This window comes from Gossypium raimondii, chromosome 7, assembly GCF_025698545.1.
Source record: "Gossypium raimondii isolate GPD5lz chromosome 7, ASM2569854v1, whole genome shotgun sequence".
NCBI lineage: Eukaryota > Viridiplantae > Streptophyta > Magnoliopsida > Malvales > Malvaceae > Gossypium > Gossypium raimondii.
In genome coordinates this window covers 27,194,906-27,213,132 of record NC_068571.1, presented here as the reverse complement: position 1 = coordinate 27,213,132, position 18,227 = coordinate 27,194,906, and the positions used below count along the sequence as shown (strand labels likewise).

The following is an 18,227-nucleotide window of genomic DNA, read 5'->3' as shown; positions in this document are numbered from 1 at the left end:
GCAGGCCTAGCGAGCTACTAGGCGCGCGAGTTGGTGTAGATGCTGCTGAAGCTGGATGAGCGGGCAGCTGCAATGAGAAGGAGCAGGCTGCTGGTGCCGAAGGTGGGTGTTTGTGTGGCTAGTTTAAGGTGATGTGAAAAAGTGGAAAAGGTGTGTGAAATTAATAGTTTAGGGAGTAAGAGTTTAATTAGAATTCTTAGAACAAATTAATAATTAAAATATTCTAAGTTCTAATTCTACATAGAGTTAACAACAATTAATAATTAATATAATGCATATTAAATTATTATTTGCTATTAATTTATTAAAATAAATACTTATTAGATAAAATATGATCAAATTTAAACTAATCCTAATTCTATGCAAAGTTGATAACAATTAATATATATTATAATAGATATAATTATATATTAATGAGTATCATTTATTTATTAACTTATATTAAAAAATTTATTCTAGATGCCTTTTGAAAACATTTACAAAAGAGACATCTAATTTTTAGTATTTACAAAAGAGCAACCAAATTTTGAAAATAGTTCAATTAAGTACCTAGACTTAAAGAAAATTTGAAATTGAGTTGCAATTAAAACTTGGATCAAAATTGACCCTTCTATTTAGAAACTAAAAATTTATTTTGCCATTTTAGGGAATAATTTCTCAGAATATTATGTTAAAATCAATTTCCAGGAAAGATTGGAAGGGTTACAAGCAGTCCCGTTTAAGTTTCAATCTCCTAGACAGAATTTATTTAAACATACTAATCCCGAAAATATACCCTAAATCATTTATTTCAAAAGAAAAACAAGAAAAATTAAATATCTGATAAAATGAACGAAATTTGATCCCGTTCAATTTTATCTCCCCAGTAATGTTTTAAGCGTTCAGCATTGACTCGAAAATTACCTCCCTTACTTTGAAGTTCGACAACTCCGTATGGATAAACTTAGTGAATTGTAAATGGACCGAACCAACGTGATTTTAACTTACCTAGAAATAACCTTAATCTAGAATCGAATAATAAGACTTGCTGTCCTGGTTCAAATTCTCAAACCCGAATGTGCTTGTCATGCCATCTCTTAAGCCTTTCCTTGAGTAATTTGGCATCCACGTATGAGAACATTCGAAATTCTTCTAACTAGTTGAGTTGGAGCATCCGTTTTTCTTTAGCAAGCTTAGGATCCAAGTTAAGTTGTTGGAGAGCCCAGTAAGCTTTGTGCTTTAACTCCAATGGCATATGACAGGCTTTCCCAAAGACCAACCTATAGGGTGACATCCCTATAGGTGTCTTGTATGCTGTCATGTAAACCCATAAAGCATCATCCAATCTTTTGGACCAATCTCGTTTGTTTTGGCAAACTACCTTCTCGAGTATACATTTGACCTCTTTGTTTGCCAGGTGAGCTTGCCCATTCGTCTGCGAATAGTAAGTTGTTGCAACCTTGTGCTTCACTCTATGTTTGTCGAGTAACCATTTCAACCATTTGTTCAAAAAATGGGACCTTTCATCCCTGATGATAGCTCTCGGGGTTCCAAACCTTGTGAACACATACTTCTTCAAAAAATTCATCACAACCTTAGCATCATTCGTCGAATATGCCTCTACCTCAAACTATTTAGACATGTTGTCTACTGCTACCAATATGTACTTGTGACCAAAAGATGGAGGGAAAGGACTGAGAAAGTCAATACCCTAAACATCGAATAACTCTACCTCAATGATATTTGTCTTGGGCATCTCATTTATGTTGGTGACGTTTCCAACCCTTTGACATCAATCTCAACTCTTTACGTAAGCATACGCATCTTTGAACTGTGTTGGCTAAAAGAATTCGGCTTGTAATAATTCAGCCATAGTACGTGTACCTTTGAAGTGTTCCCCACTCGAAGCTGAGTGGCAATTATATAGAATCTTATGTACTTCATCTTCTGCCACGCATCCCCTGATCATTTGATCTGCACACTTTTTAAACAAGTATGGCTTTTCCCAGAAATAGTACTTCACATCGTGAAGAAACTTTTCCTTTTGATGATACGTCTTATCAATCGGCACCAAACCACAAGCTAAATAGTTTGCAATATTAGCAAACCAAGGGGTATTATGGACATGATTTACCTTCAGTATGTGTTCAACTGGAAATCTCTCCTAAATGGGTATAAGTGGAGAATTCCCTTCTTGCGGTCCAATTTGGACAAGTGGTCTGCTACTTGGTTTTCTACTCCCTTTCGATCTTGAATTTCTAGATTGAACTCTTGAAGTAGAAGTACCCATCGGATTAGTCTCGGCTTAGCGTCTTTCTTGGCAAGTAAATACTTAATTGTCGAATGGTCCATATAGACACTCACTTTGGTACCTACAAGATAGGATCGAAACTTGTCAAAAGTAAACACAATAGCAAGTAACTCTTTCTCTGGTACCGTATAATTTACTTGAGCTCCTGTCAAAGTTTGACTTGCGTAGTAGATTGGATGAAAAACTTTGTTCCTTCACTGGCCCATGACAGCTCCTATCGCAAATTCACTTGCGTCACACATTAATTCAAATGGCAAATTCCAATTTGGTGTGACGATTATGGATGTTGATACTAACCGACTCTTCAAATCTTTGAAAGCTCTTAAGCACTCCTCATCAAATTTGAATGTCGTGTCCTTCTCCAATAATTTGCATAAAGGTTTAGCAATTTTGGAGAAGTCCTTGAAAATCTTCGATAGAAACCGGCATGGCCCAAAAAGCTCCTAACACTCTTTACAGATGTTAGAGGTGGGAGTTTCTCAATAACGTTTACCTTCTTTTTATCTACCTCGATTCTATGTCTCGTTATTCGATGCCCTAGAACAATACCTTCTCGTACCATGAAATGACATCTTTTCCAGTTGAGTACGAGGTTTTTTTCTTCGCATCGCCTTAGTACCTTGGCTTAGATTGGCTAGGCAATCATCATATGTATCTCCTAATACTAAAAAATCATCCATAAAAACTTCCAAGTATTTCTCAACCATATCAGTAAAAATAGACATCATACATCTTTCAAATGTAGCAGGTGCATTACATAAATCAAATGGCATATGTCTAAATGCAAATGTATCGTACGGGCAGGTGAATGTTGTCTTGTGTTGATCTTCTGGTGCTACGGTAATATGATTATACCCCGATTATCCATCAAGAAAACAGTAATAGTCTCACCCCGTGAGTCTATCCAGCATCTGGTCCAAAAACGGCAAAAGAAAATGATCTTTCCTAGTCGCCTTGTTCAGCATCCGATAACCATTGCAAATTCTTCATCCTGTAACCATTCTAGTCAGTATCAACTCGTTATTCTCGCTTTCAGTGATTGTAATACCTCCTTTCTTTGGCACGCACTGGACCGGACTTACCCACGAACTATCTGAGATGGAGCAAATTATACCCGCATCTAACCACTTGATGATTTCTTTCTTTACCACGTCCTTCATCATGGGGTTCAGTCTTTGTTGTCCATCAATCATCCCTTTTTCACCATCTTCCAGGATGATCTTATGCATGCATACAGACAGACTAATGCCTCTAATATCAACTATGGTCCATCCGATAGCCTTTTTGAGTTGTTTCAATACTAGGATGAGTTTCTCTAATTGCCCAATGGTTAATTCCGCCGAACAACCACAAGTAAAGTAGAAGCGTTACCTAAATAAGCATATATTAAATGTGAGGGAAGTACCTTCAATTCTAATTTAGGTGGCTCCTTGATTGACGCTTTTAGTTGGGCATAATCCCTATTCTCTAACTCCAAAGATTTAAAATGGGATTGCGGATTAAATCACCTTTGATTAGCTTCTAGCAAATCTAAGTATTCATCCTCCTTTTCATCATTTGGAGGGTCTGATGTCAAAATTTGTTCCAATGGGTCCTCAACATAGTTAAGTTCCTTTTCCATGGTCAATTCCTCTAAATTGGACACTATAAAACAATCATCAATTCTGTTAGGAAATCGCATAGACTTAAAAACATTAAATGTTACCTGATCGTCCTGAACACGCACAGTAAGCTCGCCCTTCTGCACGTCAATAAAGGTCCTTCCAATTGCTAAAAAAGGTATTCTTAGGATGATTGGCAATTATTTGTCTGCTTCAAATTCTAGAATAACAAAGTCAGTAGAAAAAATAAATTTGTCTACACGTACCAATGCGTCCTCGATTTTTCCTTCTAGATGTGCTAAGGATCAATCTGCTAATTGAAGTGTAATCGTAGTAAGTCTAACTTCACCTATCCCCAACTTCCTAAATATTGACATAGGCATCAAGTTGATACTCGCACCTAAATCACATAGCGCCTTACCACAATATGTTGCTCCAATGTTGCAAGGTATGGTAAAACACCCAGGATCCTTCAACTTCGAGGGTAGCTTGTCTTGAAGATGTGCAGTGCATTCCTTTGTCAGGGCTACCGTCTCAAATTCTCCAAGTCTTCATTTTTTAGATAGGATATCCTTCATAAATTTGACATAGTTCGGAATTTTTTTCAATGGTTCAACCAACAGGATGTTGATATGAAGTTGCTTGAGTACGTTTAAGAACTTCTTGAATTGAACTTCCTGCTTCTACTTCTGAAGTCTTTGAGGATACGGTGGTGGAAGCTTCTTTACTGGAACTGGTTAATTCGTCTTTTATGGCGATTCTATATCTAACAAAGTTATTAGTTTATCATAATTGATTGGTTCAGAAATTACCTTATTGGATTTTTTAGATTCAGGTTCCGATAAAACTAAAATTTTAACACTCAGTTGAACTTCCTATGAGTCTTGAGCATCAACTGGCTCCTTTTCAACTTCGATTGTGTTGGGCTCTAATGTCTTTCCGCTCCTCAATGCAAACGCTTTACAATGCTCATTTCCTAGATTCTTCGGATTCTCCGTATCACTAGGTAAAGCACCTTGTAGTCGGTTTCTGAGTTTAATTGTAAGCTGGCCCATTTGATTTTCCAGGTTTTTTTAATGTAGCTGTTTGGCTTTGGATTAAGGCATCATTCTTGGCTATGTATGCCTTTAAAAAATTTTCTAAGTCATTGGATGGTTCAGCTTGAGGTTGTTTCTGCAGTTGTTGGGTAAAAATGGGGGCTGGGTTGGTCTAGGTTGGACGTATGTGTTACTTGGTCCAACCCATTGGTTACTCCTGAAGAAATTAGGGTGGTTTCGCCACGATGGGTTATACGAATTGGATTTTAGTCCTTGCAATCCTCGATTTTGGTTCTAGTTACCCATGTAATAAACGAATTATGCATTCGATGGACATTCTTTGAACATAAGTCCTTCTCCACAATAGACACAGACTACATTTTCAAAATGGTTCGGTGGTTGTGCTACAAAACTAGTAAACTCATTAGTGGTAAAATTTTTAAGCATCGAGGAAATCGAGGATACCTGAGATGTGAGTAAAGTGAGAGCATCTACTTCGTGTATTCTAACGACTCATCTTCCTGACACTGCTCGATTGGTTGGCCATTGATAATTATTGCTGGCAATCCTCTCGATGATTTCATAAGCTTCATTGTAAGACTTAGAAATGAGAGCACCATTAGCAGAAGCATCCACTACCATCCTCATGTGAGCATATAAACCATTATAAAACGTCTCAAGTTGGATGCAATGAGGGATTCTGTGATGATGGCACTTCCATAATAATTCTTTGTACCTTTCCCATGCCATATACAAGGACTCATCATCTATTTGTTGGAAAGCAGTGATCTCGTTCCTCAACTTAGCATTCCTTCTAAGCGAAAAATACTTCATGAGGAATCTTTCTACTAGCTCTTGCCATGTGGAAATTGAATTTGGTGGCAATGAATTCAACCAAGCTTGAGCTCTATCCCTTAGCGAATATGGGAACAACTTCAATCGCAGTGCATCTTCGAGTACTCCAACTAACTTAAAAGAATCGCTCACCTCCATAAACAGTCTTAAGTACAGGTGAGGATCTTCGGTAGGTATTCCAATGAATTGTCCCGCTGTATGAAGCATCTAAAACATGACTAGCTTCAACTCAAACCGTTGTGCCTCAACTTCAGGTCTTTTAATACTCGACTTAAGATCATGAAACACTAGCACGACATACTGTCTTAGAGCTCTATCCCTATCATCAGCAATAAGGATAGGATTTTCAGCAGGGTTTCCTTCATTTCCTTGATTCGGATTCTCGATTTTCATATCTTCGGTCCTTCTCTGACTTGCTTGTCTTCTTCGTTGTCAAAAAGTTATTTCAATCTCAGGGTCTATGGGGAGTAAATCGATGATTCGATCAATACTCATAAACACCTGAAATAAACAAAGAAAAATTAATTAAGTTAAAATTGAACAGAAAAATTAACCGAAATGCAAAATTAACAAATTCACAAATAATGACTTTTAAAATAGTCCCCAGCAACGGAGCAAAAAACTTGGAACGATGGAAATGTGCAAGTGTACACAATCGTAACAAGTAATAAAGTGACAAGTAAATGTCCAGTGGTCGTACCCACAGGGACTGTGAAAAGAATTATTTATGAATGCAATTTTAAAAACACTTTGGTGAAGAAACATATTTTGATTTGAAGAGGTGATTAAAATCTAGGATTTTAACAATGTAAAATAAATAAAAATAAATTAAAAGTTCCAATGCATGATTTCAAAAGACGATTTTAATCAAGATGACATAATTGTGTTAGATTAATTACATTTCTTAACTTAGAATTATTAAACTCATGTTCATGTTGTTACGAATAAATTCACGGTAACTCGGTAATTTGCTAACTTCTGAACATACTCAACTACCAAAATCCATTTATCTCTTGACAATATCTCTACGTAAATTCAACCGATTAAACAAATTTTAATAAGTAAATATGTTAATGCACATGCATACTTATGAAATTAAAATAATCTCTTCTACATATCTCTCTGTCAATTCAAATAATTAATTCAATCTCATAAGCACATAAAAGATTACGTGAGGTAACAATGTATTTCTATCTTTAAACAGTTTAATCACAATAATCTTGCAAGTTATACAAGGCTAATGTATCGTTAGATACGGTTCCTAATTTAACCCTCAGCTACCTTAGATGATTAAACATGCACTGATTAAGTATCGTGTCAATTAATTACAATTTCAATCCGTTTAAATAATTATTTCATTAGTTACCTTATAGTTGTAATGCAAGAATAACTGAGTCACAATTTTACTTAATCAAATATCTTACTGAGGCCTATAACAACACAAACATAATTTTAATAAATTAAGTAGACAAAATGCAATCAACCTAACACGAATTAAATTTAAGCCATATTAATTAAATTAAACATATCAACAACACAATTATTCATGGACATGTTCATAACAACGACAATAAAATTAAAAAGGATAAGGAACAAGAATCAAATCTGGTGTTTCTCTGAGGCTTGACTAGTTTGCTCCACTCTTACTTCTTCGCTTGTTCTTGTTGAACTGAGGCTTCCACGAACACTTGAATGCTGTTCCAAATGATTGTTGAAGGACTCTTTTTCAAGAGGAGAAACCGGAAAAGGAATAAGGGAAGAAAATGAAGAAAAATGGAAGGGAATAATGAGAGAAAAATGAGAGAGAAGTGAAGAAATGAATGGGTTTGAGATGTGTTTGAAGTGAGAAGCAAAGGGGGGTATTTATAGGTTGGGATGGCTGCTAAAATTAGTAAAAATCAGCAGCCATAGAGTCCCCCCATGGCCGGCCACACATGTGGCAAGTTTGAAGGTTTCAAACTTGCTATTTTAAGGTAAGGGCAAAACTAGAAAGGCATAAATTGTGGAGGGGTTTGAATGCAATTTGAAGAAGACTTCAAGGGTTATTTTGCAAGCTAAATAATCAGCCAAACAAGCTGACTTGGTCAGCATGTGGGACGATTTTAGGCCGCCCAGTGCTCGGTTGGATTGATTTTCTCAGTTCACTTCAATTAAGCCCCTTTTCATAATGAATTAATAATAATTTATTTAACCCAAATTAAATTGGATTAAAATTAAAATTAATTATATTATGAATTAATACACATAATTTGGACCGTCTTAGGCTGAAAAATTAATTCACCTTAATACTTCAAAATTGCTTCTCAATTTTGCGCTTCTAGTAGTGTTTACCAAGCTATTTTTCGCCTTTTGTGCAAATCTGTCGAAAATAATCAAAATTAATCAAAATTTAATATAAAATTAATTAAAATTGAACATGTTCATAATTTGAGTGCAATTTAATTATTTTATAATTATTATTTATTTTTCAAGAAGAATTTTACCGAAACTGCATGAATTTGAGTTAAAAGGGCATGAAAAAGTTTGTATATTTTCGTGTTTCCAGGGACCGAGAGTATATTTATAGGGAACCTTTTCAAATGGTTTTTCTATCTTCTTAATGTTCAGGTTCTTCTTTCTAACCGTAACATTCTCTTATTATTCTTCAATAAGATCGAACTAAGATCTCATCTAATGAGTAGATGAATCTGTCTTTTGGTAAGTCTTACAACTTTGCATGTTACTATTATAAAAGGGAAGAGTGATGTAGGAAGGCCCTGCATGGGGGTAGCATGTAGAATGTCCATAATAGGGATTCTAATGAAAATCTTATGACCTTTTAAGCAGTTGCTGCTACTGGGTTAGGAAAGACAATCGAAACAGAAACTGCAGGTCGAAGGAAAGGTAGGTCTCTAGTGAACCTCTGAACTTGACTCTTGCATGTCATTTTATGTTGATTATGTTATAGTTATTGTTCCTGTGAACGAGTATGTACTCTTGTAAAGTGATGTAAATATAATGTGTGGGATGGTATGTCGATGTGTGATATACTTGTATTGGAATTATGTGTTAGAAAGTATGATTCCACTATAAACATGAATGAGATTTTCATAAGTGTCTCTACTGTGATGAGTTGGCTCATGGAGTCTGGGTAGGTGTAATAAGTTGTGTCGCATGCGTGGGTATGATCATTTTCTAATACCTTTTGTTATACGATTCCAGTATTGAAAAATCTATGTCATATGAAAATGTGGACAAAAAAGTTTTATTTGTGATGCCTCTGGTAGGGCAGTTTCATTACAAATTGGATTGGCAAATCATGGTCAGAGCGCAAATACGATATATGTAAAACCATGTGGGTGTGACCCCATTGCATCATTTGATAATATACCAAGATGGCGATACAGTGTGAGACCATGTGAGTGAGGCTCATTGGCATCCGTTGTGTTGGTCCACCAGGATAGTAAACTCGAAAGCCATCATGGAAAAGATGTAGTCCACCGGGACTGCAAACTTGAGAATTCTTTAGAAAGTCTTTGTGGCTAATCTTGTGAAAAGCCTTTATAGCGTATTATCTGGAAAGCTTTTGTGACTAATCTTGTGAAAAGCCTTTGTGGCCTATTATCTAAAAAGCCTTTGTGTCTAATCTTGTAAAAAGCCTTTGTGGAGTATTATCTGGAAAAACTGTGTGACAAATTCTGTAACGCTTAAATGGTGAGTGGTTAAACCTCCCATGCCAAGAAATCTGGGTATGTCTTGGAATTAAATTCTAAGAGAGTTTTCAGCATTGTATTCAACTGAGGAAACCACCTCAGTAATCCACCATGATGGTGAGTTTGTCGTATCTGGAGGTACAGTGGTGTAAAAGTTTGCCAAACCTGCGAATTCTCACCCTATGTATTAATGCTATCTAGACTGCTATTGGTTGATCAAAACCTTGCAATCATCTGAGTAAGTATGTTGCCTGGATTAATTGTAAAATTTGGTACAAACTATGTTTGGTCACTGTCAAAGCCAGTAGGAAGATCAGTTAAAGAGTAATACCCATAGGAATATTACATTGGGTAAAGTATTCAAATATTATCTTTATAGGGATGGTGAAATAGGATTCAAACTATGGGGTGAAATTGTAACCCACTAGTCAGATGAATCGTCTATAAGGTATTCAAGAGGAAAAGTGGGCGTATAGTTATCCGCTAACCAAGAATCAGAAGAGTATCCGCCAAGGTCTGAGAGGGAATCCAAACCCTAAGTCAAGAAATTCTACAACACCATTTAAAGGTAATATTGATTAAGGCCCACTAAGTTCCTTTGAACTTATATGCGTCTTTTGGTATGCAAATCTGTAAATCGAACTAGTGTGCTAGGAAGGACCAAGCCAGAGAATGCGCCCTGGTGGTAAACCGAGGGTAATATTATGCATACAGAGGTATGTTCTTAGAAATATATATTTTCAAATGACAAATAGTAATGCACGTTACGAATTCGTCTGGTAAATCAAACATTTATGTTGTAAGGTTTTATAATACCTTTAAAAGTCTAGGACAAATGATAAATGTTTTATTCAAACTTATTATCATAGGAATGATTTCAAAAAAATAAGAGGTACATTCATATGGCTTTCATAAATTGTAAAATTTGCTAAGGATGTAAGTTTTGTGACATCTTATGTTTGAATCCGATAAATCGGGTTGAGTATAGGGTGCTACAGAAAATTTGATGGTTTCTAGCTTAGATTAGATAGATATAGTGAAAAGGACTAAAGTTAATGGAAATGAAAGTTTCCCTCATACATAGATGAAAGTGGCATGAGAATGGAAGATAAATGAGGAAAAAATCTACATTTTCTCATCAAATACCTAATTATTTAATTAATGAAATAAAATAATATCAAAATAGTATTAAAATAATCCAACCAATTATTTCTCAACACCTTTTCACCATTAATCATTACACTTAATATTTATCGAAATTAAGAAATGACCATTTTGCTGTTCATATTTCTCTACAATTCTATCATTGAATCACTATTCACTTTTGGTAAAAATGTGTTATAGTCCTTCATATTTCTCCACTTATTCAATTTTATTTACCAATTTTGCGTCACAAGGACTTTTAGGTTATTTGCACTTTTGGTCCTTCAACTTTTCATATTTATATTTTGCCACCATAAATTTTGAATATTTTCACTTGAGTCACAAAACTTTTCACATATTTACAATTTAGTCTGTCTTAAATTAATATATCACAACATACTTTTTAATTCAACTTTTGTTGGCATCCATTAACCTTCTCTTTTATCATTTATTTTCTTTATTTTACTTTACCGAAAAATCCATTACACACAATTCTCATTTAATACTACTTTTATAACATAATGTTTCTAGGGTGTTAAACCAAGGTTGTTCACAAGTTGCAACCACATTTGTTAATTGTTTTAATATAAATATTAAATATCACCTTTTAATATTTTTAAAAATATAACTAATTTTTATGTATTTTTATATTTTATATTTTTATAATTTATGTATTTTTTAATTTATTATCTATATTTTTAATTTTTTTAAAAATTAAAAAGTATGGCTTTTTATATATATTTTTGAATATTTAGAATCAATACCAAGTTGATAAAATATGTAAATGTTATTAGTTTATTTTTAAAAATAAAGACCAAATTGATATAACTTGTAATTGTTAACGGCTGAATTTATCATATAAATTAAAAATAGTCATATTACTATAATAATTGAGTGTTAAATTTATTATTATTTCAATTGGAGAAAATACCATACCACTTTTTTGTTAGCCATTAGAACTAATTGGAGTTGGATAACTCACGCATGATTGAGTCACTAATATTGTAATTTACCTTAATATATGTATTTGAGGTTACGTATAGGTGAGTTTTGACTTTGTATGAATTTGCTTCTGAACCCCAATATACTCCAGGTCCCAAACCATCCAATGATAAAAATCTATTTAGGAGAAATAATTAAACTCGAAGAAAATTATATTATTTACCCACAAATAGAGTTAGCAATATCATCGGTATATTTCTAAGAACTAAAATATGCTTAAAAATAAATATAAAAAATTAAACTCCTTTCCAAAGAATTTCATAATCAATAAAATAATAAAAATTACTTTTCTAGAGGTTTGCGTCAAGGTTTACGTCAAGGGGACCCTTTGAGCCCTTTGAGCAAAGTTGGGGATTAGGACCTCTACAAACTTAGAACGATATTTGGGGCTTCTGAACATGGTTGGGCGTAGCAAGAAGGAATCTTTTCAGCAGTTAAAAGAGAAGATTGTTACTCGGATTGATGGGTGGAGTACTAGATTATTATCCCAAGGAGGTAAAGAAGTCTTTATCAAATCAGTGTTACAGGCCATTCCAACCTATGTTATGTCGTGTTTTTTACTACCAAAGACTCTTTGTGGGGAATTTGAAAATATATTTGCTAAGTTTTTGTGGCAGAAAGCACATAGAAGAAGAGGTATCCACTGGTGTCAGTGGAAATATCTATGTCGTCCTAAAGATGAGGGTGGTTTGGGTTTCAGAAATATGGCTCAATTTAATATCTCCCTTCTAGCTAAACAGGGGTGGCGCATTTTGAATAACCCAGATTCTCTAGTTGCAAAAGTTTTAAAAGCAAAGTATTTTCCAAATGCTGATTTTTTAGATTCTCATTTGGGGAATAATGCTTCGTATACATGGAAGAGTATTTGGGCTACTAAGGGTGTCTTAGCTAAGGGATTATGCTGGAGGGTGGGTAAAGGTACAAATATCTCGATTAATCATGATTATTGGATTCCAGGGTTATCGCGAGATGAATTACCAGCTTTAACTTCGAATTTGAATGTTAGTAAAGTTGTGGATTTAATTGAATCAAGCAGTAGAACATGGAAACAAGAGTTGATAGAGTATACCTTTCCAGAGGATGTTGCCGAGAAGATTCTTAGTATTCCGCTAGCAAAAAACCACACGATGATTTCCAAGTCTGGAGCGCTGAAGCGTCGGGTGAGTTCACAGTCAGGAGCGCCTATAAACTATTACAAAACACTGAAAATAATCCTAGAGCTTATGCTTTACAAGATGACTATAAGGACTTCTACAGGAAGCTATGGCTTCTTGATCTTCCTTCAAAAATAAAAATTACAGTTTGGAAGATCTCTTGGAATTTCCTAGCAACTCGGGTTAATATGCTTCTTAGAAGACTAATAAACTTTTCAGTGTGTCCTCGGTGTGGATCTGGATCTGAATCTATGGACCACCTTTTTCGTGAATGCCTGTTACAATTTCGATGTGGAAAGAGTTATCATTTTATAAGTATATGCAAGAAAATCGGTTGGGGTTTCTTGGTGGTTAATCTGGGTTTTTAAACAAAGCTCGGCATTTCAGTGTCGGACCTTCTGTGTTGCTGTATGGGCCATCTAGGGTGATAGGAATAACAGACTGCATAATAAAGGGAGTAAATCTGGAAAAGACATAGGAAGATTTGTTAACAGATACATTTCGGAGTTAGAATCGGTTGGTCAAAATAGTAGACAAACTCCATTTACTGTTACAAAATGGAAAAAACCAGAGGATAACTTTGTCAAAATCAATTTTGATGCAGCATATGAAAAAGGACAGAATAAAGCGGCTATCGGAGTTGTAGCCAGAGACAAAGAGGGTTTAGTTCTCTTATCTTGTTCGGAGGTTCATCAAAGGGTCTCCTCAGCTTTTGGAGCGGAAGCAATGGCGTGCCGGAAAGCTCTCCAAATCGGCGTTCACAAACAGTGGGAAAGAGTTATTATCGAAGGAGACTATTTATCAATAATAAAAAAGTGCAAAGCAAAAAGCCCAGATAAATCAATGGTGAGTGCGTTTATCCATGACATCCATCAGCTTTCGTTTTATTTTAAAGAATGCAAGTTTGAGCATATTCCTAGATCAACAAATAGCCTAGCGCATACTTTAGCAACAGAAGCGAATAAACGAAACAGAGGGGATTACCTGGTCGGACGAGTCCCTGATGGTGCAAAATTTCAAGCAGAAAATGAAAGGCTGAGAGAACCAGATTGAAACGGGGAAAGGGAGAATTGGAAGGAAGGAAATGGTGAAGAGCAGATATCAAAGTGACTTTTCAAAGCTCTTGGGTGGTTCAAAACGTCTTGAAGAAGGAAACAGGTGAAGAGACAGGACGTTTAATAGCTTTTGAAATTGATTGGGCAGGTGGAGCGGCTGAATTAATGTTTTGCAGTTTTTGTTTCCTTTTTTCTTTTCCTAGGTGATTAGGTTTCCTTTTATTTATGCTTCTGCTTGTCTTCCGTTTGGCCTAGACTGGTTACTGGGCTTGCTCTATTTTATGTTTCTAAAACTTATATGTTTATTACTAGTTTAAATAAAGCCCAATCTGAGTATTATTTCAAAAAAAAAATTACTTTTTAGCATGTACAATTCCAAATAATAAACTTTAGTCCTTGTAAGGGGTAAGGGGACAGGAAGTACTGCGTCCAAATAAAGAATAAATAAAAATTAGTAAACCACTGTTTATAATATTTTTCAAAACTCAATGAAGTGTTTTGTGTTAAATAAGTAATATACGTCACTCAACCAAATGTTAAGATCAGGTACAAAATCTTTAACTTTGCATAAAACAAAAACATAACTGTAGTTTTTTTTTTGAATAACAATGAGAAATTTAAAAAGAAAAAAAATGGGATTTTTATCAAAATAATATTAAAATTTTTAATTTCAAAAATGGGAAATTTGGAAAATGGTACTGTGGTGAATGGAGAAGGAACTGTCATTCGAAGCTACAGAGCTCAAGGGAAAAAAATCATGCCTTTCCCTTAAATTTTGTCCTTTAAAAACTTTTTTTTAAAGAAAAAAATTATTTTTTTCAATGTCTCCATCTCAACCTATTGCATGCCATTACCCTTTTTGCAATTTAAATTTCCATTTCATTTCATTTCATTTCATTTCCACAACCCCTAAACCAGAGTTCTCTTCTATTTCTTAAGAATCAATGTCATCCATAATAATAACAATAATAAAATTCCATTAACAAAGCAATATATATACCCCTCTCCCTTCCATCATTTTTTTACACCCCAAATCACTTACTAATAATATATTTCAGCAACTCAATCTGAAAAAAGACAACCCTCAAAAATCTTCTAGTATTGCTCTGAGTAAAGAAAAACTCGAGAGGAGGGTGGGGGGGGATCATTTCTCTCTCTTTTCCCATCATTCTCATCAGATCATCCACACTTTCCCTCATATCTAACAACCACAAATCATTAAAACTGCTATTTCAACTCCAAAATCTTTTTCTGTTTAGCTGCCTAACTCTCCTCACAAATGGAAACTGTGTCTAATATAAATCAATAGTCGGCAAAGTCTTCCACTCTCCCTTCCTTGTTAAAGCAAAGCACTTCTGATTTTTTTTTTTTTTACTTTGGGTTTTCTTCTTGACGGTGTTGTTTCATATCAACAGTTCTATCTGCCAGAGAAAAGAGTAGAGACTAAATTATATATGTAAAACTAAAATTTTTTGGTTCCTTGATTAATTTTTTTACAGTTTCTTCGACTTTGATCTCTCCTTTTCTTGTTAGGTCTATGTTACACTGTCTTATGGTCACTGAAAAAGTGTTTTTTATAAAGGAAAGACGAAACCCTAGGTAGTTAAGATCTTATCAAACCTACCACAGCAAAGACCAACACATCTTTTTGCTTATATATTTGGAACAAGACCTATTGAAAGCTTTGTTTGGTCTCCATGGATTCAATTCGAGAAACCGATAGCTCCAACTCCGAAAATGTCAGCCTCATCAACGTGAGCAATAACGGTGGCACTTCACTTCCATCCTCGTCTTCTTCTCCAACCTCAAGCCGCTACGAGAACCAAAAGCGCCGTGACTGGAACACCTTTGGTCAGTACCTGAAGAATCATAGGCCCCCACTTTCGCTCTCCAGGTGCAGTGGAGCTCACGTCCTAGAATTCCTTCGCTACCTTGACCAATTCGGCAAAACCAAAGTCCACACTCCAATCTGCCCTTTCTATGGCCACCCAAACCCACCAGTCCCTTGCCCTTGCCCGCTCCGTCAAGCCTGGGGTAGCCTCGATGCTCTCATCGGCCGCCTCCGAGCTGCCTTCGAAGAAAATGGAGGAAAACCTGAAGTAAACCCTTTTGGGGCACGAGCTGTGAGGCTTTACCTTCGTGAAGTTCGTGATTTGCAGTCAAAAGCAAGAGGGATTAGCTATGAGAAGAAGAAGCGTAAGCGACCACCAGCTCAACAGATCCCGACTCTACCATTGCCGCCACCACCACCAACAGGTGCAAGTTAAACTATATATATGCATCTCCAAAACAAAACAAAACAAAACAAAACCCCAGATGCAAGCTAGCATTTCACTCTATTTAATACTACATATATGAGATAATTTTCTGTACTTTGGCCATAAGGTATCATTTTGAGGCATGGGTATATATTTTAGGTTAATTTTTTTTTAACTTTTTCTATGCTTCCTGTTTGCTGCTAGAGTGGTAAAAACTGGTAATGTCTTAGTGATTTTTGGGGATTCCTTGTAAACTACTTTTGATGCAAACAGTGTTAGTATCATCAGTAATGAACTATTAGTAGCATTAGTACTAAAAGAAAAAAGTCATTCAAGAAGTGATTGTACTATCAGTTTGTTGCTTAAATGGAACTGAGAGCATCTAATTGCTCAGTTTTTATGGACCTTCCATATTTTAAACATATAATATATTTATATTTGCAGTTCATCTCTCTGAATCGTTCTCCACTTTAACCCTATTCTCTTAAATTCCATTTCTTTTATTGGAGCTCGAAACAGCTCTACATGAGGTTCATTTCATGTGTCAGATTTGTCTAGCACTATACTTAAATTGTTTTAATGGCTTTGTTGCACTTACAGATGGTAGTTAGTTTCACTCTCTGCTTTTTTTCCCTGATTGGCACTTCAATTTTATGCTTGACCATCCGGAATTAATTGATATACTATAAGAACAACATCAAATTAACCATTTAAAGATTGATTTTAAATTGATTACTATTAGATTTTTACCACTATTTAGCTTTCTTTTCTTCTTTATTTATTCTGTGATTTGAGATTCAGAAGATGGTTAGTTAGTAGCCAGCAGTGGTTAATTAGTAATTAATACATGTGTGCTGATTCGCCGGCACTAGCTAGCCGCTGGTGCTGTCATTTCAATGTACAAAAATGGATGATGCACCACTAGTGATACGTGTATTACAGTATATTTATATTCTTATATCATAATTAACTGCTTATGTTTCACTACAGAATCATAATAAGGGACTAGATATTTCTAGAATTTATATTTATATATATGTTTGAGTAGTTTGAATGATTTAATGATTGAATTATAAAAATATTGAAATTCTATGTAATATGATATTTTTCAATTAAAACAAAATATATTGCTATCATTTAAAGAAAACTAACATTCATTGCAGTCAATTCTTAATTTGATCCTAGAGGTGAGCATTTTATGGTAAGAACTTAGAATCTTGGTTTATTCATATATATATATATACAAGATTGATGCTAATGCTATTGGATCAACTCATTTGATTTTTTAAGAACTTTAGAACCAATAGTATAGTTTGATGCAATCCAATTTCTTCCTTGAATCTTAAAATTTTCAAATATAATCCTGTTTCGATATTATAAGTAAAATATATAATCACATAACTGGAATTAGAAGATATTTCAAAATTTAAGATTTTGAGTTTTGTACTTTTATTATTTTATATATAAATCAATTAAAAGTAGATCCATGTTACTTTGTGATTCGCTCAAACATATATACAGAGAATATCTACTTGTTTCAACCAAATTATGCATATTGTCCTCTATCAATATTTACTCCATGCTCCAATTGCATTAAATTTCTTGCGACATGCATAAGTATGTTTTATCTCTTTTGAACTTGTAGAATCATCGTTTGGAATTTATTTAATTAATGTTATTGATCATTTCTATAGTACCATTGAAATGGAGTAAGGCAAGAGTCTACATATAATTTTTCTCCTTGGCATTGGGATTGCCTAATGTTGAAATGAAAGAAACTAGTTAATGCCAATTTCCCTTTATATCTTCATCAATGTATACATTTTTGGAAACTTAAGCTGTGCTTGCATTCACCACTTCTTAGAAACCAAGTTTTGTACTTTTATTATTTTGTATATAAATGGCTTGACAACGTCAAGAATCTTATTTTCAGTGGCTACACTTAGATATAGCTATATTAATGATACTTTCTATTGAAAAGTTTTTTTCATGCATCTAGAACAACATGCTTCATAATTAACTATGAATAAATTTAGTTCAGATACATGGATTAGACAAGATATTTGGGGTCAAGGACCAATCCATAATTTTACTCTTAAGGGTGAAACTTTTAAATCCAAATGATTTTTTAAGCTAAAAC

At 34.5% G+C, this 18,227-nt stretch overlaps 1 protein-coding gene and 1 non-coding gene across 2 annotated transcripts; both read left to right on the top strand.

The window, feature by feature from the left end:
- Positions 1–5,625: 5,625 nt before the first annotated feature.
- Positions 5,626–5,732, top strand: LOC128042698 (small nucleolar RNA R71). The gene has a single exon (XR_008198211.1). It is a non-coding gene; the product is annotated as a small nucleolar RNA R71 (small nucleolar RNA).
- Positions 5,733–14,856: 9,124 nt separating this feature from the next.
- On the top strand, positions 14,857–16,487 carry LOC105798046 (protein LIGHT-DEPENDENT SHORT HYPOCOTYLS 4). The gene has a single exon (XM_012627935.2). It carries the CDS (start codon positions 15,527–15,529, stop codon positions 16,094–16,096), a length of 570 nt encoding a protein of 189 aa, XP_012483389.1. The 5' UTR covers positions 14,857–15,526; the 3' UTR covers positions 16,097–16,487.
- The last annotated feature ends 1,740 nt before the right edge of the window (positions 16,488–18,227 follow it).